Source organism: Doryrhamphus excisus, linkage group LG9 (assembly GCF_037039965.1).
Source record: "Doryrhamphus excisus strain RoL-2023G ecotype Guam linkage group LG9, RoL_Dexc_Guam_v1.1, whole genome shotgun sequence".
NCBI lineage: Eukaryota > Metazoa > Chordata > Actinopteri > Syngnathiformes > Syngnathidae > Doryrhamphus > Doryrhamphus excisus.
The window spans coordinates 9,496,452-9,521,591 of record NC_136365.1 but is presented as its reverse complement, the minus strand read 5'-3'; the positions used below and the strand labels follow the sequence as shown (position 1 = coordinate 9,521,591).

Below are 25,140 nucleotides of genomic sequence, written 5' to 3'. Positions count from 1 at the left end.
CATTATAGCGTGTGCATAAAGGTGGCAGGGTTGCCGATAGCCGTTTACCCCCAACAATTAGTGGCTGTACCCAAAGTTTCTTAAACACTGGTAGTCCCACAAAAAACTTGTAATGACCATTACTGGTTACCGATGCTGTAGAAAATCTAATGCTAAAATACTGAAGCTGAATGCTAACCTCTTTTCTTGAGAAACTTTGGACTGGCCAGTCTCTACGTCCGGATTAAACACATACGAAACACACATTTTAATATGTTAAAAGCAGACATTTCAAAGAGATAAATCGCAGTTTATTATCAACTCCAACAAAGTTGGGTTCGCAGCTAGCGGCACAACACCATAAGTCCTCCTAAGCAATTGGGAGTGGGATCAACCACAGCGGCTTAGACGGTCGAGGGTGGAATAAATTAAAACAGACCGTTTTCGCATGAAGCACGAAATCCAAAGAAATACAGCTGGAATAGGCACAGATTCTGGAAGATCTATAAAGCTTTTTGTACTTGGGACCATTGGCGTTAATGGAATAAAAGTGTAAAAATAAAGTGTTTAATGTACCACATTGTTACCTGTACCTGGGGTTAAAATGTGTAAATCTTAGTCTATTTGTGCAATTTTAAGATATCTCAATGCAGATTATTGACTGATAAAATTGTACCAAATAGCCTTAAGATAGCGGAGGTCTGGTCATTTCAATGCATGTTTGTTCAGAGTGTTGACATTGACAAGTCCTCCCTCCTATAAATATCAATTTACATAAGTAAACATCATCCTGGCACAGTATTACCCTTTCAGTTTCAGGTGGTCTGGCCGTCACTCTTTTTATATCAGAGATAAAAAATAAATCAAAAGCTATTTCACTTGTAAATTTCCTGTTTCCTAGACTGTGAAGGTCAAAGCATCACACATCGTCATGTAACCACGCGACGCATACGCAGACATAGTAAAACCACATGTCTGCGTGCCACAACAAGCATCAATCACTTTGGGTTCACTCCGCCCCTTTCTAAAGCAGGACACAGAGTGGCTGGCGGCTGTGGTTTTGCAAAGTGCTCCAGACTGTAGTGAACATCCACAGCTTAATTACATGTTTCATGTGCATAGACAAAATCCAATGCAAGGTTATACAAGGAATTCTTCACATTTATTTTAGTCACAGACCTTATATGGACATCCAGGAAGCTTCTCTGGGGCCGAATTTATTGAGGTGCCTACTGTACATACCTTGTTTGCACAGACCAGTTCCAAAAACTAAATATATATTTTATTTACAATGAGGTTACAAAAAAAATTGGGTTACATAATGAAATGAATTGTGGGTAGTAGTCTTGTGGTGATATGACGATCCCAAATGACTAAAATACTAGACTCAACTGTACATAGTGTATATAATTTCCGGTTTGTATTTGTATTACCCTGTTTTTGCACCTTATCTGCCCTTGTGTGCACAAATAGACACATCTTAAATTTGAAGTATCCACATCTATCAGCTTTATCTACCTCTGTATGTGCTTTAAAATGTTGTTTACAATGAATTCATCAGCTGTATTTATCCTGACTGAGCAGTTTGCTCATTCCCACTCATTAATACAATATGTATGTGTGTGCAATATATACACTCCAAACCATTATTAAAATCACAATTAGTTTTACATGCATGAAAAATTCTCAATATATATAAGTGAATATTCATTCACATATAAATTCATTCATTCATTCATTTTCTACCGCTTTTTCCTCACAAGGGTCGCGGGGGTGCTGGAGCCTATCCCAGCTGTCTTCGGCTGAGAGGCGGGGTACACCCTGGACTGGTCGCCAGCCAATCACAGGGCACATAAAGACAAACAACCATTCACACTCACATTCATACCTATGGACAATTTGGAGTCACCAATTAACCTAGCATGTTTTTGGAATGTGGGAGGAAACCGGAGTACCCGGAGAAAACCCACGCATGCACGGGGAGAACATGCAAACTCCACATAGAGATGGCCGAGAGTGGAATCAAACCCTGGTCGTCCTAGCTGTGAGGTCTGCACGCTAACCACTTGTCCGCCGTGCTGCCCAATGCATATAAATGATTAATAAAAAGGATGGATGAAGGTTACTTTTACCTTCATTGAAGATGTGACTGTTCCCAGAGACACGGACACCGCCTTCTTGTTTTGCCATGAGTTATGTGTTGAATCCAATTGTGTTTCTCACCTTCTTTATCAAAAGCTGGCACTTGCAACTTTATTTGGCTCCATTTTGAGTTATTGAGGCGGGAAATACTATTGAAGACAAGAAATAACTCATGGCAAAACAGGAAGGTGGCGTCTGTGTTGATCTCATTGCCACATTGTGTGTTTGAGAACAGAATCCTTCCCTCAGTAAAAGTAACCATTTACCCCTTTCATGCATCATTTATATGCATATAAATATATTTCAATTGTAAAAATATCATTTTAACACTATAAATCCGTGTTAACGGATGAACCGCGGACGAGTGATTAGCGCAAAGGCCTCACAGCTAGGAGACCCGAGTTCAATTCCACCATCGGCCATCTCTGTGTGGAGTTTGCATGTTCTCCCCGTGCATGCGTGGGTTTTCTCCGGGTACTCCGGTTTCCTCCCACATTCCAAAAACATGCTAGGTTAATTGGCGACTCCAAATTGTCCATAGGTATGAATGTGAGTGTGAATGGTTGTTTGTCTATATGTGCCCTGTGATTGGCTGGTGACCAGTCCAGGGTGTACCCCACCTCTCAGCCGAAGACAGCTGGGATAGGCTCCAGCATACCCGGGACCCTCATGTGGATAAGCGGTAGAAAATGAATCAATAGTATTTAAATTTGTGTTAACAATTTTGGCATTCTGGAACAGATTAATTGGTTTTACATGAGTTGTTATGGAAACATTTATTAGTGCCTATTCAGTTAGAGTCGGACCTTCTGGAAAGGATTAATGATGCTACACTGTACTGTTAATGAATTCACTTTACACTATTTCCTATCGGAATTTTAGTTTTGAAATTAGAACAACATGGATACATAGTACATCATGTAGATAACATAAAATACACAATAATAGTGTACATATTGCCTGACGTGAATGTGTGATAAAATGATATACTGTATTATTTCCACTTCAGAGGCGTTACCAAACCTACATTCCTGTCTGCTGGACTTCATCTTTTATAGAAGTCATTGGTAAAGTGTTAAAAATGTAAATTCACAGGAAACAAGCATAACCTCGTCTGTGTCGCGTTTCCTCTGTGAGTGGGCGAGCAAGGCACCACAAACCCTATAGTTTGGTCATCTATATTTCACTTATGACAAGGGAGAGGGGTTAGCGTGTGGATGGAATTTAGGTGTGCATCTACGTATCTATCCTACCTATCCTAACACATTTGGAACAGGGAAACTGCTCTCCTTGTGTGACTAATTGTGTGCATTCATACTCGTGATGACACTTAGTTTGGAGTGCTGGGTTTGGATTCAGTTTCAAAGTTGTGCGTGTGTGTTTGTGGTGTGCGTGTGCAACCATCACCATCCCGCCAGAATGTGTTTTGAGCTTACTCTCTGGCACAAATACACATTGGCGTGTCCACAGCGGAGAAATCCGGAAGGAAGTGATGTAACCAAAACATAATTTGGGTTGCATATATACAGTAGTCGTTGGGGTTTCCTACTTCAAATCTGTCCCCAACCACCAGACTGCAGCCAAAAATAGGTGTCGGGTTCTCCTGCTTTTCTCTCATATATAAGCTGGAAGCCTTTGACAGGTTCTCACTCTGCTTCTGAATCAAGAAGATAAGAAGATTTCATTCATCAAGCGTTGGACGCTTCTAACCAGGTAAGCTTCTTAACTTCTTTTAGCAGCAAAATGTACATCATAATTTTTTTTTAACTTGTTTTTTTTTTATACAAAACTCAACAGCCTTTTTTCTTGCATAAATGCTTAAAAACATTTTGATATTTTCTTTTCTTTGATTATTTTGCTTATTTTTACCCAAAAATATATTATATATTCATATTTTTCCATTTCAAATTATAAAACAGTGTGTCATTTACATAATAAATACTAATTATATTTGGGGGATTTTAACTATTTAAAGGCCAGTACACTGATTTTTTTTTTTTAAACCCACATCCACTTTCTTTTTATACATACACACCTGTATCCATCATCAACAGTGATGCACACTTCAGTAGCTAACTTTGTAGCTTGTGCAGTGTTAAGGAAAAGTCATAAAATAGGAATATTTGGTTCACAACAAATACAAATCAGTATATAAAGCGGAGAGAAGAATTTGAGTGAATCGCACAATTTATTTATTTATTTAAGTAATTCCTGGATATAGAAAAGCAATAACTTATTAGTGATGACCAAGAAATGGAATGTATTGCTTAATGTTGAGTTTGGCATAATATTAATTGGCATAACAAGCATATCGGTTTGTTTGGTTTGAAATAAGCTATATAAATGAGTAACTCTTTGCTATTTTCATTTTGTAAAAGTAGCTCCCACAAGAAAAGTCCAAGTTATAGTCGTGACTTTATGTAAGATATGCTAAATGGCCGAATTGATGTACTGTATTTAGCCTTACTTAGGCTAAAATTGTAGTGTGATATAACTTTATACTTTTGTCCACTGATTGAATGCAGGACCGTAGTAATTGGAATTACATATTTGCATTACAGAATGAAGATTATCATAACGTTTTGCCTGATTGGGGCAGTTTTTACCAAATCCGTAAGTACAAATTTTGTTGTTAAATGCATGGGTTGTGAAAGATGGAACTAACGTTATAGATTTTAATAATTTCTTTTTTTGTATGTGCAGATTTATTTTAACGATGTCGCTGAGTCGAGTGAATCAAGCGAATCGGTGAGTGCATTTCTTGTTTAAACTCCAGACCACATGTCGTTTGACTACTGGCGTCCTGATTACATACTGTTGCCTGCACCCTGCATTCTTGTAGCCACGTCTATAGCTGACAGCAATCACCATTAAATGAACGTACCACTAATGATGTTGATGTTGATGTCTGTCAGGCTCAGACTGGAGGTTCATATAATCCACAGCCCTATCAACATTACAACCACCAGGTAATTTACTCCACACTTATGATTTGTTTGCGCACACTGCATTCTAGCAGGCAGATCTATAGCTGACAGCAACAAAGCTCCAGTAATGATGTTGATGTTGAACTCTTTCATTAAATGTGTCTCTCTCTCTCTTTGTTCATTCTCTTTCTCATGTTCAGACTGGAAATTCATATGATCCTCAATCCTATCAACATTACAACCACCATTACCAACAACAGGTGATTTAATTGACATATGACTATTTTGACTATATATGACTATATATATATATGTTACTATTTTGAATGCATATTTAACTTTACTGCAGATATATACCATATTTTCTGGACTATAAGTCACTCCGGAGTATAAGTCGCACAATGCCAAAAATGCATAATTAGGTAGGAAAAAACATACATAATCCGCACTGGAGTATAAGTCGCATTTTTTGCGGGTAATTTATTTTACAAACTACTTGACCAAAACAGACATTACGTCCTCTTGGAAGGCAAGTTCTAACAATAAAATAATAGAGAACAGGCTGAATAGATGTAAGATATACTAACACAATGGTTATTCAGCTACACAAAAAATAAACATGCAAAGAACCAGTGTTCATGTAACATAAACATAAACATTTTTTTTCATTTATAAGTCGCAGGAACAGCCTACCTATGAAAAAAAAATTTGACTTATAGTCCGGAAAATACAGTATATGGCATAAAACAAGGCAAAATTAAGGAGTGGGACAGCAGAAGACAAACATTAGCAACACTAACAAAGTGAACAAACCTACAGCTCCTACTGTTGTACCTGACCTGAGCGATAGCTGAGGTGCATTTTAAGATTTTAAGATGTGTAGCAAAGTCGCATTAAATGTCTGTTAACTGTATTTTTCAGGCTCAGACTGGCGGATCATATGATCCACAATACTATCAACATTACAACCCCCAGAACCAGCAAGAGGTGATTCTCGACACATTTTTTATTTCTGCTGCCAGTGGCATCATATTGATGTTTTTAACACTTTTTTGTGTTTTAGAGCTCTGAAGAAAATCAACAACAGCAAGTGAGTATTTGGACACTACTTCAGGTAACCAGTAATAATGTTGAGTATCACTAAACGTCTCTCCCATTGTCTCAGACTGGAGGGTCGTATGATCCCTATTCCTACCAACATTACATCCAGCAATACCAACAACAGGTGATTTTTCTCTACTAATTTTGTACTTTTTCCCCCACACAACGGTAATAAAATTACTTCACGTCTGTTTTCTTTCAGGCTCACACCGGAGGTTCATATGATCCACACTATCAATATTACCTCCAACAGTACCACTACCAGCAGGTGATTTACTTAACACACGCAAACAACATACTGTAATGGCTCTATTTAACATCCACGGCTCATTTTCTCTTTGCTTCAGGGTTGGGATCCAAGTTATGTCAGTCATGTGCACCAAGATGCACGCCAATCAGATGAGCATAGTGAGCCCCCTGCCGACATCAGCGACAACACCAGCGAGGAAGCAGACACAAGCAGCCACACAGCTGTTGAAAGCCATGACAATGATAGCACCAGCAGTGAGAGCAACGAGGCCAGTTACCGAAGCCATTCCATCCAGAGCGCAGGAGAGAGTGATAGGACTGATGGCGGTGAGAGCACCAGCCATGAAAGCAGTCAGACTGAGGACAGCACAAGCAGCGAAAGCACTGAGCCCGATGAGACCACCAGCAGTGACGCAAATGAGGGTAGTGATAGCAATCAAACCAATGAAAGTGCCAACAGCGACAGCCGTGACTCCAGTCAAACCAGTGCCGACATTCATGCTGTCATGACCACATTGGTGAGCAACGAGAATGACAGCAGTCAGACCAGTAAGGGGAGTCGCAGAACCAGCAGTGAAAGCAGTGAGGCCAGTAAGGCCACTGACGAAATCAGCAGTGAAACTCACGATAGCACAAGCCACGAGAGCAGCGAAGCGGACATCAGTGGTGAGAGTGCCGGTGATGAGACCACCAGTAAGGTCAGCAACACCCCCCTTAGTGATATATACAAGACAGTTAAGGCCCAAGTAATCAGCTATCGCATCAAAAGCGCACTGATCAATGATGTAGTTGACAACAGTGACAGCAGCAGTGAAGAAACCGGTGTGACCACCATGCCCACCAGTGACACTGGTAAGGCCAGCGGCAGCACCAGTCAAGAAAGCAGTGAATCCAGCGACACCATTAGCCACGAAAACAGCGGAACCACAAATCCCAGTGACATCATCAGTCATGAAAGCAGTGAAACCAGTCACAGTCAAGAAAGCAGTCAATATAGCGACGACACCATCCGTGAAAAAAGTGGAACCGCTAAGGCCAGCGACATCACTGGGGATGTAAGCACTGAATCCAGCGACACCACCAGTAATGAAAGCACTGAATCCAGCGACACCACCAGTAATGAAAGCACTGAATCCAGCGACACCACCAGTAATGAAAGCACTGAATCCATCGACACTACAAGTCATAAAAGCAGTGGAATCTTTAAGGCCAGTGACATCACTGGGCATGTAAGCACTGAAACCAGTGATACCACCCGTCAAGAAAGTACTGAATCCAGTGATACCACCAGTCATGTAAGCACTGAATCCAGTGATACCACCAGTCAAGAAAGCACTGAATCCAGCGACACCACCAGCCATGAAAGCAATGAATCCACGGACTCCACTGACACCGGTTTGGAAAAAATTGAAATCACTGAGACCAGTGACACTCTCGGGCATATAAGCACTAAATCCAGCGGCACCGCCAGCCATGAAAGCACTGAATCCAAGGATGCCACCAGCCATGAAAGCAGTGAATCCAGTGAATCCACCAGCCATGAAAGCAGTGAATCCAGTGAATCCACCAGCCATGAAAGCAGTGAATCCAGTGAATCCACCAGCCATGAAAGCAGTGAATCCAGTGAATCCAGTGAATCCACCAGCCATGAAAGCAGCGAATCCAGTGAATCCAATGAATCCACCAGCCATGAAAGCAGTGAATCCAGTGGCACCATGAGTCATGAAAGCAGTGAATCCAGTGACACCACCGCTTATGAAAAGAGTGGAATTGTTATGACCAGTGACATTACCAGTCATAAAACCATCTACACCACCAGCTATAACAACGGTGGAACCACTAAAACCAGTGACAGCACCAGTCATGAAAGCAACGAATCCAGTCAGTCCAGTGACCACACCAGTCAGGAAAGCAGTGAATCCAGCCATGAAAGCAGTGAAACCAATGACAGCACCAGTCATGAAAGCGGTGAAACCAGTAAGTCCAGTGACCACACCAGTCAGGAAAGCAGTGAATCCAGCGACAGGACCGATCACAAAAGCAGCGATGTGCATCAAAATAAAGGCACAGACTGTGAGAATGGAGCAGAGAGCTGTGAGAGTGACGAGTATTTCTTCCAGGACATCGGCGATGACGCCCACTACTCAGTGGACCACCTGATGGTACCAGATGAAGATGACATGGAGTTACGCCTGCGGAGAAGATGACCTCACCTCTCCCACATTAACTTCAACTCTATTGAATAAGCTGTCACAACATAATCGGTGGACTGTAAGATCTTTTTTACTTTGAATGTTAATTTGGGAATCATAATGTCAACGGATGTGTGTTTGTGTGTGTGCATGCGTGTGTGTTTATGTGTGTGTGTGTGCACTCTAGTCCTCATTTTGTTGCAGAATGTATCCATACACTTTTCTGCATTATGTGTATGCTTTTTGAAAATAAATTTTTAGTTATTTACTCCTCATCTCCTCCTGGTCTGTATTGGAAGCAATACTCAGCAGAGCTTGATCTAACAGTGATTTAAAAATGTATGTGATCATTCAGTTACAATACAATGATTTTTGTATTTAATGTATTGATCAGTGTTATAATCAGTGGGCGGCATACCTCAGGTGGTAGAGTAGTTGTCGCCCTGTTCGATCCTCCATCCTCTCATGATCATGTTGAAGTATCCTTGGGCAGGGTACTGAACCCCCAGTTGCTCCTGATGCTGTGTCATCAAGAGGTAAATGTGTTAACACTTGTATAGAAAAGCACTATACAAGTCCATTTACTATCCATGTTACCAATAAAATCAATATGTAATTTTTTAAAAATGCTTTAGCAACCATCTTATTTATGAACAATGTAACAATACGTGAATAAAATGATTTTCCACAAGTGGACACAGCAGAGAAAGCGCTGGAAAAGATGGGAGACATAATCACTTTGGAGTGAACATTAGGAAAAGCAATAAAGCAACACCAGCTACACCCAGCAGACAGCAAGACCAACAAAAATTGTCCAGAGAGAGAAGGCAGGTGAGAAAGCTGTGGAAGAAGGCCTCTGATGCAGCCAGAGATGGTCATATACTACTCTAGGAAGACATCAAATGTTGGTTGGCAACCTTCGGAAGAGCTGAGAACCTGAGGAAACTTGACCTGCCCCAAGCCCCAATGTGAAAAGCTGAAATGTTGACGTCAACAACCAATAATACAAAATATGGAAACCTGACTACACAAAATGTTATACATATATACCAGAATAGTGTGGGGGGTGAGGGTGGGGGACAACAAGGATCTTCAGCTCAAAAGGGTTGGTGAGCACTGTTTTAAATGTGATAACGTATAACTCAGTGGTCTCAAACACACGGCCCGCGGGCCAAATGTGGCCCGCAGGACACTAGTTTGAGGCCCCCGCCTTGATATGAAAGTTTAATGTTAGTGCGGCCCGCGCAAGTTTGATATGGATGCTGTATGGTCTCATGTACCCAGAAAAAATTATTACGTTTGATTAATGTTCATGTTAAAGGTTAAATAACTGTCACTAGTTATCCTACCTATCCGTGTGGAAGTGGTAAGTTTTTGGCTATTTAAGTTTAAAGGAAATAACTTGAAGGCTACCGTTTAGGTCGCTAGCTCTCTAGTTTGCGAGTTAGCATGTGTCTCAAGACCCTGCAGTTGCGCAATATGTTGTAAATAAACAGAGTATAAATGTGACTATAGTCGTGTTTTGTCATGTCTACAGGGCTCTAATAATGCTTTGTTCATTTTAATCTGAAAAAAACAATTTGTCTACCCACCAACTATATGTGGTTTCTTAAGTTTTTATTATTTGCTGTTTTATTATTACTATATTTATTTATTACTGATTGATTGATTTTCTTTATTCTTGATTTGTTCATCTTATTTTGTGCAGAAAAATAAAAATTAAGATATTTGAGAACAGTGGAATGTTTTATCAGAGCTTTTAATGTAGAAAATCGGAACCAAAGCACTGAAAAAGTTTGTATATTTTTCTGTTTTTAATAAATGCGGTTTTTTTTTTTGGAAAACCTGCCTTGCCCAGGCCCTAGCTCCAGTGGCCCCCAGATAAATTGAGTTTGAGACCCCTGGTATAACTAGTGTCGTATGAATGATATATAGTGACATCTAGTGGCAAAAATATGACACTGCAAAACAATGTCTTCATTCGATAAGTTGAATGTTGGGACATCTAGTGGAGAAATAGTTTTACACTGTAAAATAATACGCCATACGCTTAATGCGTGAGCTAAACAGTGATATCTAGTTGCAAAATATGACACTATAGGACAATGTTTTAATGTGTGATAGGTAGTAGTGTTGGAATGAATGATGGAAGTTACAATTTTTGGAAATCTATTTGGAAAGGCTGTATTGCTCCGTTGATTCTATTTGGGTATTTAGTGTAGGAGCTGTGAGAAAGTGTTGTTGGGGAAACATTATTCAACTCGATTATTTAGCGCCATTCATAGATGCACATCAAAAACTTCAAAATGTCAACATTCTCTTCTTCCTCATCTTTGACAGTTCCATGTTCATTGGCGCCCTCTACTGGCCTTTACTGCAATAGTTGCACCTCAATACTGTATGACGCTGGCTTGTGTTGTCATCCTGAAATATTTAGCGAACTCAATTGAATTGCTCAAGGTAGCACATAAAGATATTTCACTGTAAAAAAAACTAAAACCTATGCGTGCTACTCATATTGGCTGTAATTGTTCTTGAGGGTAATATGTGCATTCGCTTTCTTTCTGCAATAAGCACCCCTAAAACGATTCAATACGCGCCTGGTTAATGTGTTTCCAGCTTCTGTGTGAACTTGCACCGGTACCTATATGAAACCTGTGTGCGACTTTCTCCTGCCTCACTCGCGTCTACTACAATGGCGTCATTTCAGTATATGTGGTTATACTCAATCTGCAAGCAAAGCGGCGACCACATAACAATTAAACAACTCAAATAAATCACTATAAGGATAGAGTTTTTGCATGTGTATCAATGTTTTTATCACCTAGCATGCAAATCGTTGTAGAATTGTGTGTCATGTGACTCAACATACACTGGAGCTTTGCTGTGTTAAGTGCTGAATATTTAAAACTGACAGTACTTCCCAAACAGCCACACTCAAGAAGTACGTTAAATTCGACATTAAAAATAAAACACTAATATTAAAATACTAATTAATGTAATGCAATATGTATAATTCTGGCTTTTGTAGGAATGACAAGATTGTATGCGTATTTATAATACATTTTCATGATAGTTTTCACGACACTTGTGTTTTACTTTGATGGTCAAGAAGATATGCTTCCGGTACAGTCAGTGGGCTCGACAGTTATCTTGACGCCTCTGAGGCCTTCTGTGTTTTCAACAGAGGGAGAGCCGAGAAGAAAAATGGCGTCGTTTGGCGACCCAGAGCGGGACACCGGCCATTCACTTTGAGCTTTCCGCCTGAAATTGGAGACCCTGGGCCGGTGGGAATTTCTCGGGAACTTTCGCATGAACCGCCTGCGTGTTCCCTCGTAGTTTTTTTCTTCCCTGCGCCTGGCTTCTCGCGGCTCCGAGATTGAAGCGGAACAGAAGAGGCGCTCTCCTACAATGAGGGGGAGACGAGGAAGGCCGCCCAAACTGGCAGCAGCGATGCGGGAAGGCTCACCCGGTCCAGCCCGCGGCTCCCGGAGCGGAAGGGGCAGAGGGATGCGGGGACGGGGACGAGGCAGAGGACGGGGTCGCGGACGCAGCTTCAGCGACGGCGCTTGTGCTAGCAGCTCTGCGGAGGTGGACGCGGAAATATCAGGCCGAGAGAACTTTCATTTGTCCCGGGGCCGCAAGAAAGTTGGAGCCGCCGCCGCTGAGGCATCGCGGGGCAGGGGAGGCAGAGGAAGAGGCAGGGGGTCGAGAGGCGGCCGCGGCAGTAGAGGCGGAGTGAGACGGCCTCCGATCAAGGTGGTGTACGACGACAACAGCGATGAGGAGGACGACAATTTGAGCTACCGATCGGAGGAAGACGAACTCCTGAACGATAACCCTTCGTCGGATCTTGAGGAAGAAGAAGAGGCCTTGGGGAACGACTCAGACTATCTGGAGGAGCTAGAACAAGATGATGATGATGCCAGCTACTGCACCGAGAGTAGTGCAATGAGCCAGCTCAGCTCGCTCGGTAGCACGCCAGGTACACTTTGCTTTGCCAATGTTTTTATGTATACATTTAGCTCCAAACACAAAGCTCGGTGCATTGTTCAAAATGGAGCTTGCACGGAGAAACGGGCCTTTGTTTACCGTGTGCTCGCTCGCTGTGCTGGCCGCCGCTTTGCAAAGATCTCATCCACGCTTCAGCTTTTCTCCACTTTTGTCACATCAGCACATTTTCGTTGTTAGTGTAGTCAATAAAACTTACATCTTGCCTTTTTTTGAAAATATCTTTGTTTTCGTCTTAACTGCAAAGAGACTGTAGTGTTAAGATTCTTACTTTTCATTCATTCGGCATTTCAGTATTTCTAAAATAACTCACCCAGCCTAATACACAATATCTGATTACTACCACTAGAAATCTTTGTTTTATTAATCATATGTATGACTTATTAAACTTAAAAGCGATGCTAACTTTCCTGGCTCCCGCACGTAGTTTGACAGCTCTTTGTTTTGAAGAGAGGCGCCTTTTTCTCCTTCTCACTTGTTGCAAACATCAACTCATTACGTGGGGGCACAGTGGCGTGACGTTACCATAGCAACTAGCCATGCTTTAATCAATTGGTCAAATCTAAACCATATAATATCACCCAAATAATAATGTGTGTTAGAATATTGCTTGAACTAATACAGTAGTTTTATTTAGAATATATCTTATGGTGGGAAAATGCTAACATCTCCAAATGGTGCATTCACAGTCATAGTAGTATAGCCACGCTTTCAGAATATACCTGTCACACACATAGTGAACTTAGGGTTAACTAATTAAGTTCTGTTGTTTTAACCGTAATTCAAAACTAAATAAGTTAAGTTTTTTCTTTCACTTATTGTTTCTGTTTTGTTTTTATGTCACAAACAAGATGATGTCACAATATTATCTCTAATCGCTTTTTTGAAAAAAGAGTTTCTCCCGTTAGAATGTCACATAATTAAAAAGTCACAATATAGGATATTTTAAAAATGTTTTGACTTGAGTATTGCAGACAGCTTTTCATACATTTCAACTGATACCACTTGTGTTCCTTTCACTCCTGCAGGCAAGCGAAGGAGTCAAGTGGCACAGCAACAGTCTCCCATCTTTGAGGCAAAAGACATTCCCCCCTTGGAGCTTCCCAAGTCCTCCGAGGACCTCCCAGTTCCTACCTCACAGCTTCTCAACGTGTCCGCCGTCTACGAGGTCCTCCGCAACTTCGGCACAGTGCTGCGGCTGTCCCCTTTCCGCTTTGAGGATTTCTGTGCGGCGGTGGCCAGCCAGGAGCAGTGCATGCTGCTGGCGGAGACTCACATCTCCTTGCTCAAAGCTATTCTCAGAGAGGAGGACACTTCCAATACCACATTTGGGCCTGCTGACGTAAAGGATTCTGTTAATTCAACGCTCTATTTTGTGGACGGTATGACCTGGCCGGAGGTTTTGAGGGCGTACTGTGAGAGTGACGCGGAATACCGGCATGTTCTGCCTTTGCAGGAAGGGGAAGATTACCCCTTTGAACCGTTGGAGAGTAAAATTAAAGTTCTTCAATTTCTAGTGGACCAGTTCTTGGCGACCAACATCGCGAGGGAAGAGCTGATGTCAGAAGGCGTGGTGGCCTATGACGACCACTGCCGGGTGTGCCACCGCCTTGGCGACCTGCTGTGCTGTGAGACTTGTGCAGCTGTTTACCACCTCGAGTGTGTGAAGCCGCCGCTGCAGGAAGTTCCAGAGGACGAGTGGCAGTGTGAGGTGTGCGTGGCCCACAAGGTGCCCGGAGTGGCTGACTGCATCCCCGAGGTACAGAAGACAAGACCATTCCTTCGGCAGCTGCCAGTCGGCTATGATAGACACCGCCGCAAATACTGGTTCTTGAATCGCCGCATTGTTGTGTAAGTCCACCATCAGTTTGCTTCTTAGCAGGATTACACAAACACGTTCAATAAAGAAGTGAGGAAGAACTTGTTGGAGGGAATAGGAAAGTCAAAAATGTGAAGAAAGTCACCATCGTATGGATAAGGGAACAGTTGATTGGGCTTTAAAGAATAATGTGATGATGCAGCCCAGACCCTGATTTTTGCTAAGGAACCATTGAGACGTATCTACCTTCTAACCCAGGATAAAATATGTTCAACTTATTTATATACTTATTATATATACTTATATATAGTAAAACTTCCCATAGATGATGTTATGTTGGACCTCTTTAGACAACAAACTACTTGAGACCAAAGCAGGTTACTTCAAGAAGCTATGGATGAACATTCTGAATTATTAGTTTTGTATATTTAGAACATGCGTTGTTTAATAGTAATTACAAAACGTGTGCTTTCCGGAACTACTCCATCGTCTCCCGAAGACGGAATGATATTCCAGTGTTTGGGCAAGTATTCAATAAATGTCGGTATTAGAAAGCTGGCCGCACTTTGCAGCAGTTCAAAAAAGAAAGTTGGACGTCTGTTGCTCATTCCCACCCTTCACCCTCAGGCCAGTGAATTACAATAATGACATCCCGCCCACCAGACAGCTTGCTTTCTAAATGTTTCTCCCAGTTGAACTTGTCATATCATCCCATGACATTAACACATCTCTTTTACAGAGAGGAGGACGGTGATCAGGAGGATAAAGCCATCTGGTACTACAGCACCAAGGTAAGTCAATTGTGCCTCACTTCTATTCAATTGTGTTGTTTCATTATGCATCCATTTTCTATGCACTTAACCTCACTGGGGTCATGGGGATGCTGCATATCCCCGCGACACAATGAGGATAAGCGGCATAGAAAATGGATGGATGCTTAAATTACTTACATTCATATGCTTCTTTCATTGCCGCCCTGCCATTTTGTCAGTGGGAGTCTTGTTTCAAGTCTGGTCCACTTCTAGGCTTTCTAGGGCTGTACACCCCTCAGACCTTACCCCTTGATTTAAGGACAATCGAGACACCACTTGATTCTGGTGAAGATGCAAAACCCAGGGGTAAGGGATGGAATTGTGATGCAGAAGTCCCACAACAGTGCTTAGCATATACAGTATGATTGACGAGCAACCAGTCCACGGTGCACCTCTCCTCTTGCCTGAAGTCCAGATCACATGTGACCCAAATGAGGACAGGCAGTATAGAAAATGAATAGTGTACTAGAGAAATATTAGAAATATGCTGGAAAAATGCTCACCTTGATTCTGAAATTGAGACAAAAGTGCCTCTAATAAGGCCGACTGGGAACACACCGTATTGTGTGTCTGTAGCACTAGCATGGCTGCGTGGCTGAAGAAAAACAAAATGACAAAACTTCTATGTCTGTAGCTCACTGAAGGGTGGAGTGCCAGGCTTTATTTTAAGATGTGCTGTGAAGCCTTTTCTTTTTTTTTTTTACAAAATCATTAAAAAGTAATTTTTGCATAATATGGGAACCTTTCAATGACTCTCTGTCACATAAAATGTCTGATTTGCTTTTTGTTACAGGTCCAGCTAGCTGAGCTCATAGACTGCTTGGATAAGGAGTACTGGGAGGCCGACCTCTATGCCGCCCTAGAAGAAATTAGGGATGAGGTTCACGCACACATGGACATCACAGAGGACCTCACTAACAAGGCTCGGGGCAACAACAAGTGTTTCCTCACCATTGCTAATGGTAATGAACACCAACTTCTCTTTTTTTTTTTTTTTTTTTACATAAATCAGCTTTATTAAGATTTTTATTATCACAATATTGCTTTTATTTCAACCAGAGCCATTTGCTCTTTCATCCGCTTGTCACGTTAGACCTGTTGGCTAGCTTTGTATTTTACATTAATATCGCAGCGTCATCCTGCATCAAACAGGCAGAGAAAGTGTGAAAACAACCTTTTGATTCTCAAGGTGCCTGACCTCTACCATTTTAGGGTTAAGAAATGCAATGAGTGTCTACTTTCGCCCTCTAGAGGAGATCCTGGAGCGTCTTCGGGCCAAAAGGGAGGAAGAGCTGGAGGAGGTGAAGAAGCGGGCCGCTGAGGAGGCTCTCAAAGCTCGTCTGGAGCAGGTGAAGGACGAGGTGGAGCCGGTGGAGGCGGTGGATGTGGTGAAAGACAGCGAAGACACTAAGGTGAATGAAGGCGACGGACTTCAGGACAAAGATGCGGCCAAGGAGGACGAGAAGGAGACAAATGGAGACGTCAAGGAGGAGAAGAAATATGTTGTCACAGCTGAAGGTAATTACTATGCTGGAGGGATTATGTCTCAAGGTGCTGATGACAGATGATGACAGATTTTAATAAAATCAATCACCGTTTTCCAAATTAATTAATCATGATTAAGCACAATTTGCCATGATGTGTGAAATAATCCCATTTTTGCTGTATTTGATGAACAGGAAGATAAATGACAAATGATGTATAGTTGTATGGTATTAACAAAATCCAAATGAACAATTAAATCAAACTAAAAGATAGCAAATATACCTGCAAATGTGCTTGTCTACTGCTAGTCTCTTTTAATAGTAGCAGAACATTTGACATTCACACTTTTAGTCTGTTATTATGAACCATGAAGGGTTTCTTTCAACAACACCAAGTAACTTAAGTTGAATTCACATATTTTGAATGTAGATGTATTTTGTGGGATTTCACAGCAGACTTAAATGCAGCAAATTGTACTTTGGTAATAAGAGTTACCTTAGTGAGACATACAAATATCCACTTACTGTTTTTCTTGTCTTTCTGGTTATTTAAACCACACACTTAATAATTTTTTGAGATTTTCGGAGTCAGTGAATGCACCTTGCTGTCATTTAGTGACAATGAGAAAGTGTCGTTCCCAAGACGAGCTGACTAGAGATGTGTTTGTGAGTTGGGGATACATATATGCTGTTGGACTGTTGCACTGTCCAGAATAAAGTTATTAAAGAGCGGCAGACTCTGTGGGGACGCTATTGTGGCTCCGTCTGCCGTCATAACAGAGAGATTGGGTTTGACATGACGCTAAAAAATGTAAGTTAATTAATGGAATAAATTAGAATAAACATGCTATTTTTAACAGCCCTAGTGAAAACATCAGAGTGTGAAGTAAAAGTAGTATTAAAATGTTTTTTAACATTTACAATTTCATTTAAAAGGCCATAATCTTTATTTTATATCCCATATTATATGTTGGTGTGTATTTCAGCCAGTCTGATTTAGGCATCACTACAACAGCATTTTCATTGCATGTACTTTGTTTGGACAGCAGAGGGAGCTGTAATCTAAACCATGTCAAATAATGCTACTCCGAGTCATAGCAATCAGTGCTGAAATGTTAAACACTCAAACAGTGAGTAAAACATCAGCGCTTTCTATGTGACCACTAATACCTTGTTTTGTCACTACAGGAGAAAACCCATCATCCGATTGTGTTCCTGTCAGTGGCGATGATGTCCCAAGTCTCAGCCAACCTAATCAAATGGAGGAAAACAGCAACAGTAGCATGGGCGTAATGGTCACATCCAGGGGCCCTGAACTTCCAGACCTGGCTGACAAGTCCTCCCAGTCATCCCTGGCAAGCTTCGAGGACACAGGTCAGACAAATGCAGATAATTGAATTGCTAAGCTGTATTATGCCAGTGTCACAGATCATGCACGTGTCCAACCCCATACAACAATGAACTGTTGTGTGTTGTAGGAGAGAGCAAAGATTCCACCAGTGGAGAGATGGTGTGTCTCGGTAGTAAGAAGTCTGCTGCAACTCGCATGGTGACTCGACTAAGAAACCCAGACAGCAAGCTGAGCCAGATGAAGAGCCAGCAGGTGGCTGCAGCCCTTCATGAAGCCAACAAGGGCTTCAAGGATGGTAAAGAGGTGAGAAACACCAATGAGAAACTTCTTGTGCTTTCCAAACATACAGTAGCTTCTTGGGTTTAGAGCACATGACAGAGTGCCATGGAAAATGTTGCTCTCTTTGACCACATTTATTTAAAAGTTTATTAAGTAGTGTATTGTACAACAGAACCAATGTTTTAATAGTGTTGAGGAACAAACTGCTCACCTAGTATTAACAGCTGGTGAGTTCATTGTAAACAATAGTGTACAAGTTTAACATGCATGACTTTCACACAAACAGCCGAGTAATGCGGCTATCATTTAAAAGCACATGCAGAGATAAATCTGGTGGCGTTAATAATAAATACATCCGGAGGTTGCTTACAGCTATGAATGCCAATTTCTTCTGACCGAGCGCAAATTAGAGACTATATAAAAATTCATACATTTTTTTACTGCTTATCCCCACGAGGGTCACGGGCATGCTGGAGCCTATCCCAGCTGTCTTCGGGTGAGAGGCGGGGTACACCCTGGACTGGTCGCCAGCCAATCACAGGGCACATATAGACAAACAACCATTCACACTCACATTCATACCTATGGACAATTTGGAGTTGCCAATTAACCTAGCATGCTTTTGGAATGTGGGAGGAAACCGGAGTACCGGGAGAAAACCAACGCACGCACAGGGAGAACATGCAAACTCCACACAAAGATGGAATCAAACTCGGGTCTTCTAGCTGTATGACCTGCGCGCTAACCACTAGGCCGCTGTGCAGCCCACACTATAAACATATCAAATCAAACACAAGGCAACTCTATAAATGAAGACAAAGACAGTGTTTCATTTATTATTTGTTGTTTTTTATTTATTTATTATTGTTGTATTTGAATGCCTTGTTTCCTGCATCTGTAGATCCTCATTGTAAATGCACAAGGTGATGTCACCCGTGTCAGCACACGCAGTAAAGACGTGGTGATGAAGGGCATGCTCTGCCAATTCTTCAAACTGGGCCAAGAGGGGAAGTATCGTATCTATCACAACCAGTACAGCACAAACGCCCTTGCCCTCAACAAGCACCAGCACAGAGAGGCAAGTAGAGGCTTGTACTTAGAACTCATCCCAGACTGCCCATAATTTCCGTTATGATTGAAATGTTGATTAGGACCACGACAAAAGGCGGCATCTCTCCCACAAATTCTGCATGACGCCGGCAGGGGAATTCAAGTGGAATGGGTCCATCCATGGTTCTAAGCTGATCACCATCTCTACACTGAGACTCACCATCATCCAGTTGGAGAACAACATTCCATCACCATTCATGCACCCGAACTGGGCCTCACACAGGTATGGGAATCATGTGGCACCTTTCCTCATATTTGTCTTACCTACTTAGAGCTCTTTTTGTTTGTCCTGGTGCCATCTTTGCTTAATATCTTCCTTAGTTGGCAGTAACTGCAACAAACAAAACCATAATAGAATAGAACAGAACAATGATTAAAACTGGTTTTCATTTGTAGGACCAACTGGATCAAAGCAGTACAGATGTGCAGCAAGGCCAGAGAGTTTGCTCTGGCTCTCGCCATCCTGGAATGTGCCATCAAGCCTGTGGCAACCATGCCGGTTTGGAAGGACTCACTCGGCCACACCAGGTACACACAGCATGTTTGCAAATAAATAGTAATTGGCAGAATAAAGCTCACCTCCTTAAGGGGAAAGGTCCGATTGCTATAATTTAATTTCCAATAATTTACTTTCGAAATTTCAGTTTAAAAGACACACTGAGATACTGTATTGAAACAAGCATTCAGTGCACGGACAAAGGCAGTGTGTAGTCAGTTGGGGCTACTTCAGCAGGCAGTGGTGATCCTGACCAGATCAGATCAAAAGGCCCACCCTAGCTGTGAGGAATAATATTTAGACTGCAAGTCCAGTCGTAGTACCACCCACTTATGCCTCTCAGCCACCACTGCTTCAGCACAACACCCCTTTTAAAGAAGCCATTGGCCATAAATTCAGTAGTTGGAACTAAAATGTGTCTGATCTGCCCTACCTCAAAAAATATGATTGAGGTATGTTTATACCTAATGTTTTGCCCCTCATGTAGAAAATAAACCATAGTATTTACATAACTGACTCTTATATTAACCAAGCTAGAGAGATATTGTGTCTCTCCTGCAATCAAGTGTCATAGAGTCAAGGGTTCCATGAGAGCTGCAGACACTGGTGATGTACCAGTGGGAAACATGTACTGTGACAAATCAACATACAATACACATTTATGTTACAAATGTTATGTCCCATTTTAGAGCAAACACCACAACTTGACAATAAAAAAAATGTTTTCAGGTTAAACCGCATGACTTCCATGGAACGGGAGGAGAAAGAGAAAATAAAGAAGAGGGAGAAGAAGCTGGAGGATGAGGAGACGATGCAACAAGCCACCTGGGTCAAATACACTTTTCCAATTAAGCACCAGGTAGGTCACATTTAGGTCACTGAGCAGAGTCATGACCGCAGCACTCAGGTGGTCAGCAGCCAAACTCCCTCTTCCCACTTTCTTGTTGTCTTTGCACATTCATTCCACACATTTTTTCTTTCTCCCAAATATCTGCACTGTTGACTTGTCCTGTCCTTGGTGTTACTCCTCTTTCTGTGTCCTCTGTGAAGGTGTGGAAGCAGAAAGGAGAAGAATATCGTGTTACTGGTTACGGGGGTTGGAGTTGGATCAGTAAAACCTATGTCCAGAGGTTTCTCCCAAGGCTTCCTGGCAACACCAATGCCAACTACCGCAAAGAACTTGAAGGTCTCTAAATGAAAGATATGTGGCTGGGTGGGACTGCGTCATTATTTGGATTTTTTAAATAATAAACTATTCTTGTGTTTTCCAAAGATGCTAAGCTTGGCCTGAAGTGCACCCTTTTGAACTTGAGTCAACGACACAATGTCCATGAACCTGAATCTCAGGGAGTCTCCGACTTGAACAGTGATACCAGGACAGACAACTCATCTGCTCCCTCCAGACCTGCCACAGACAATCAGACCTCGGTTGAAATGTTGGATTCTAGCAAACAACTAAAAGAAGACATGAAAGAAGAGACACCTGAGGGACTGGATGTGGACCAGTCACCAGCCAAGATGGAGTTGGATCCCACAGACTTACAATCACAAGATGAGCAAAGTAAGAACACAACTCAATTTCGTTTTCATGTATTTTAAATATCAATACCAGCTACCTCAGTATATCACAAAAGTGAGTACATATTTTTCAGCAATCATTTTATTATATCTGGTCCATAAGTCACAATGCTATTTGGGCTTATTATAATGATCAATAATCGTTAAATCGTTATAATGTTAGAGAACTGCCAAACAACCCAGTTTCCTATGGGAGAGTTGTCATGCTCTGCTTCAAAATGTAACATGTTGGAATTCATGTTTACCCTCAATGAACAACATCTCCCTGGTGCCAACAGTTCTCATGCAGCCCGAGATCGTGCTTCACTGTAGACAATTGTGTTGGTACTTGCTTGTGTTACCAGATGTTTAGACAATAGTGTGTTGAGTCCTTTTGAGAAGATTATACTGTTATAAAAATGATTGCTGTTTGAGTGGTCTATTTTGGTGACATGTCCCTAAAGCCATCACTTTTTCTCCCCCACCAGTGTCAAGTGTTAAGGAGGAGTACACAGATGATCCCCTTCGCCCTTTTAACTATGACGTTGTGGATGTCAGTAAGGGCTTCCTCACACGCATCCCTTACAAGAAGAAAGTCAAACCCTCTAAACTTGACAGCCTGCTGGAGCGTCGAGTCAAGCAGCATGCCATCGAAGAGCTGCAGAAGCAACAGGTGTCTGCAACTAAATCCCAGACTCCCACACCTTCATCAACACCTCCACCTCAATCCACCCCCGTCCGGCCACGGTTGCCACTTAAGCCCCAAACTCTGGCTCAGACACTGCTCAAAGAGTGTGAATATGTGAAAGAAGAGCCAAGTTCAGAAACACCTGGGCCTGCACATATTGGAAGAATTGAAGTTGGCAGTCAGGCTGCCAATGAGATAGCCTCTCGCCTTTCTTCTGCTCCTGATTCAACACCCAAAGACTGTTGTAGTTTGGATACAGGAGAATCCACTTCACCTCCAAACCACACAAGCACCGTTTCCCCAGATCTGGAGATAGACTCAGAAGAAAGGACTATGGGGCCAAAAGATTGCTCCTCAGAGCAACAAACAGGCAGTGATTGTATGGACACTCCCAAGACCGCACTTATCGAAAATATTGGGTCTGAGGTACCTAATTTAGACTTGGTAAGGACACTTACAAAAGATGTTGACCAAAAACACATTCAGAACACATCTCTTCCCAAACCATCCTTACACAGCCCAGAGACGTTAAGCTCGATGGAGCTGGCCATGCAGGCAAATGGCACAGTTGTTGATGAAAATCAGGAGAACAGACAAGGTTCTCCTGAACGCTCTCCTCTTTTAGTTTCCCCTCTTCCTCAGATAAACGGCAACGATGGTTTGGGGAGTGATGTCAGGTTGAGTCCAATTAATAGTGTTCATAGTAACAGTACCAAGGTGAACAACATTGATCAAGTAGAGGATCAGGGTAAACAACAAAAGCCTTTGGTTAATGGAGATTTTTCTCTTGCTAACAAAAGTATACACACTGTGGAAAAGGAGACCATCTGTAAAGAAACAGCAGAGTGCAACATAACATCAGACGTGGACTGCAAACCTCCCATAAAGGTGTTAAAGCTGGAAAATGACATAGATGTATATACAAATAACTCTCCACTGCTCAAAAGCAAATCAGAAGCTCATTCTGCAAATGTTAAAGCTAGTCCTGCAGTCAAGATAATCAGAATGGCACCCTCTCCTATACCATCAGCAGAGGAGTCCAGTTTGAGTGATGAGTTTGCAGAGGAGAATAGCCAAAGCGGCACTATGACACCATTCAAGACCCTCATTACACAGGTAACGACCACCTCCACGACCACCACCACTACAGTGGTTTCCACAGAGACAACAACACTCCCATTGAACACATCTGTAGAAGCTGAAACATCTCTCGCGGAGAGCGCTGTGTCCACCCTCACCACCATGACCAAAACAACCGTGACCAAAATCACTTCATCTAGTTCGTCAGAAGACAGCCAGAGTGAAATAATTGCACAAAAACAGGAGACATCTGTTTCATCCTCCGTCATGAAGTCGGCAACGGACCCGAGTGGTACCTCAGTGTCACATGTATTCCAGGAAGACTCCACAACCAGAGGCCGCGTACGCCTGCTTAAATTCTCCCTCACCAAGAAGGCGCGCTCAGACACAGCCCTTCCGTCTTATCGCAAGTTTGTCACCAAGAGCAACCGCAAGAGCATTTTTGTGTTGCCTCACGACAGTTTGAAGGTGCTGGGAAGGCGTGGGGGATTCCGCGAAGTTGCTGTCTTTAACTATAACGCCAAGCCCGCCCAGGATATCTGGCCGTATCCGTCACCCCGGCCGACGTTTGGTATCACTTGGAGGTAAGTTTTCCTTTTCCTCTTGAAACAGTGGAAGGAAAATTATTTCTCCTTTTGTAAATGTCACTCAAATCAGAATTATTACTGTACATTTTCTTAATTTTTTAAAAAGGCCTTTATTTATTTAAACTACAAAATGGGATGGGGTGTTAACTGGAAGCAAGTGGACGTGAGAAAAGTCATTACTGTGATAACATTTTGGAGTGAATGAAAAAGTGAAAAGGAAAACATAGCTCACTTTGACTGCATATTCATTTATTAGTGCGCATATGTATTGCACAAAACACCAGCAGTTGAACCAATCTTGTCATTGCGGTAAGGAGCAAACCCTTCAGCCAGCGTTAATGCCGCTGATGAGTTCATTGTAAACAATAGTAAAATGGAACACATGTGGCTGAGTAGCGCAACTGACCTTAAAGTGCATGCAGGGGTAGTTAAAACTGCTGGATGCTCACAGCTGTTAAAGCCAATGTTTTTTTTCCTACTAGAAATATAATTGTTATATATGTATTAGATTTAATAAAAAAGACTAAACAATGAATAGAATACAAATAATTACACAATTGTTCTTACTTACAATTGTGTTGCAGTGTGCATTGTAAAACACAGCATGAGTCACTGGCAGTCAGCTGTCCTGCCACATTAATGAACTATGTGACACCAGTCAGAAACAGCTGCCGCTTGCACAAGAAACTTGAGCATTCCGCGCACACGTTTGCTCCCTTTTTAACAAAATTTCAATTCACAACATTCCTCTGAATATCAAATTATAGTAACTGTATAAGATTCATGTACCCATGACGAGTATTACACTTTGTGTTTGCAGATATCGCTTGCAAACAGTGAAGACTTTGGCTGGTGTGAGTCTGATGCTGAGACTGCTCTGGGCCTGTTTGAGATGGGATGACATGGCTGTGAAACCATCCGCAGCTGTCAGTACTGCACGTACAGGTAGAGCCCCCACCACCATCAATACATTGGGCATTGTTATAGTATTTGGATAGCTTGTCTTGAGCCAAAGAAACAGACCGAACGCTATTGCTGAAGTCCCTTTGCGATCCATTACTCGCTCTCATTACTACAGAGACATCAGACACTGAAATCACCACCACAGAGATCATAAAGCGCCGTGACGTGGGTCCCAACAGCATTCGTTCAGAATACTGTATCCGCAAAATTGTTTGGCCTCTTGGAGCTCCCGAGACTCCCAAAGGTAACATGTAGTTTCTAATTCAAAGCCACATTTACCATGAAAAAATCTTTGTTGTTTACCCATTCACTC

At 42.0% G+C, this 25,140-nt stretch overlaps 2 protein-coding genes across 5 annotated transcripts in view; both read left to right on the top strand.

Moving 5' to 3' along the window:
• Positions 1 to 4,683: 4,683 nt before the first annotated feature.
• On the top strand, positions 4,684 to 8,776 carry LOC144899785 (uncharacterized). The gene is made up of 9 exons (XM_078793151.1): positions 4,684 to 4,734; positions 4,825 to 4,869; positions 5,037 to 5,090; positions 5,249 to 5,308; positions 5,970 to 6,035; positions 6,112 to 6,138; positions 6,214 to 6,273; positions 6,352 to 6,417; positions 6,497 to 8,776. The coding sequence occupies exons 1-9, from the start codon at positions 4,684 to 4,686 to the stop codon at positions 8,603 to 8,605; spliced, it is 2,538 nt and encodes an 845-aa protein (XP_078649277.1). The 3' UTR covers positions 8,606 to 8,776.
• Positions 8,777 to 11,763: 2,987 nt separating this feature from the next.
• LOC131134202 (nucleosome-remodeling factor subunit BPTF-like) overlaps positions 11,764 to 25,140 on the top strand; it is a 28,568-nt gene continuing 15,191 nt past the window's right edge. For all 4 annotated transcript variants that reach the window (XM_078793380.1, XM_058079251.2, XM_078793381.1 and 1 more), the window contains exons 1-16: positions 11,764 to 12,575; positions 13,630 to 14,452; positions 15,160 to 15,211; positions 16,026 to 16,194; positions 16,484 to 16,750; positions 17,905 to 18,090; positions 18,195 to 18,370; positions 19,248 to 19,424; positions 19,498 to 19,679; positions 19,853 to 19,984; positions 20,682 to 20,811; positions 21,003 to 21,138; positions 21,226 to 21,513; positions 21,998 to 23,861; positions 24,685 to 24,809; positions 24,943 to 25,071. In XM_078793380.1, coding sequence (XP_078649506.1) covers positions 12,002 to 12,575; positions 13,630 to 14,452; positions 15,160 to 15,211; positions 16,026 to 16,194; positions 16,484 to 16,750; positions 17,905 to 18,090; positions 18,195 to 18,370; positions 19,248 to 19,424; positions 19,498 to 19,679; positions 19,853 to 19,984; positions 20,682 to 20,811; positions 21,003 to 21,138; positions 21,226 to 21,513; positions 21,998 to 23,861; positions 24,685 to 24,809; positions 24,943 to 25,071 — 5,410 coding nt within the window. In that variant the 5' untranslated portion in view covers positions 11,764 to 12,001. The remainder of the gene's footprint in view (positions 12,576 to 13,629; positions 14,453 to 15,159; positions 15,212 to 16,025; positions 16,195 to 16,483; positions 16,751 to 17,904; positions 18,091 to 18,194; positions 18,371 to 19,247; positions 19,425 to 19,497; positions 19,680 to 19,852; positions 19,985 to 20,681; positions 20,812 to 21,002; positions 21,139 to 21,225; positions 21,514 to 21,997; positions 23,862 to 24,684; positions 24,810 to 24,942; positions 25,072 to 25,140) is intronic.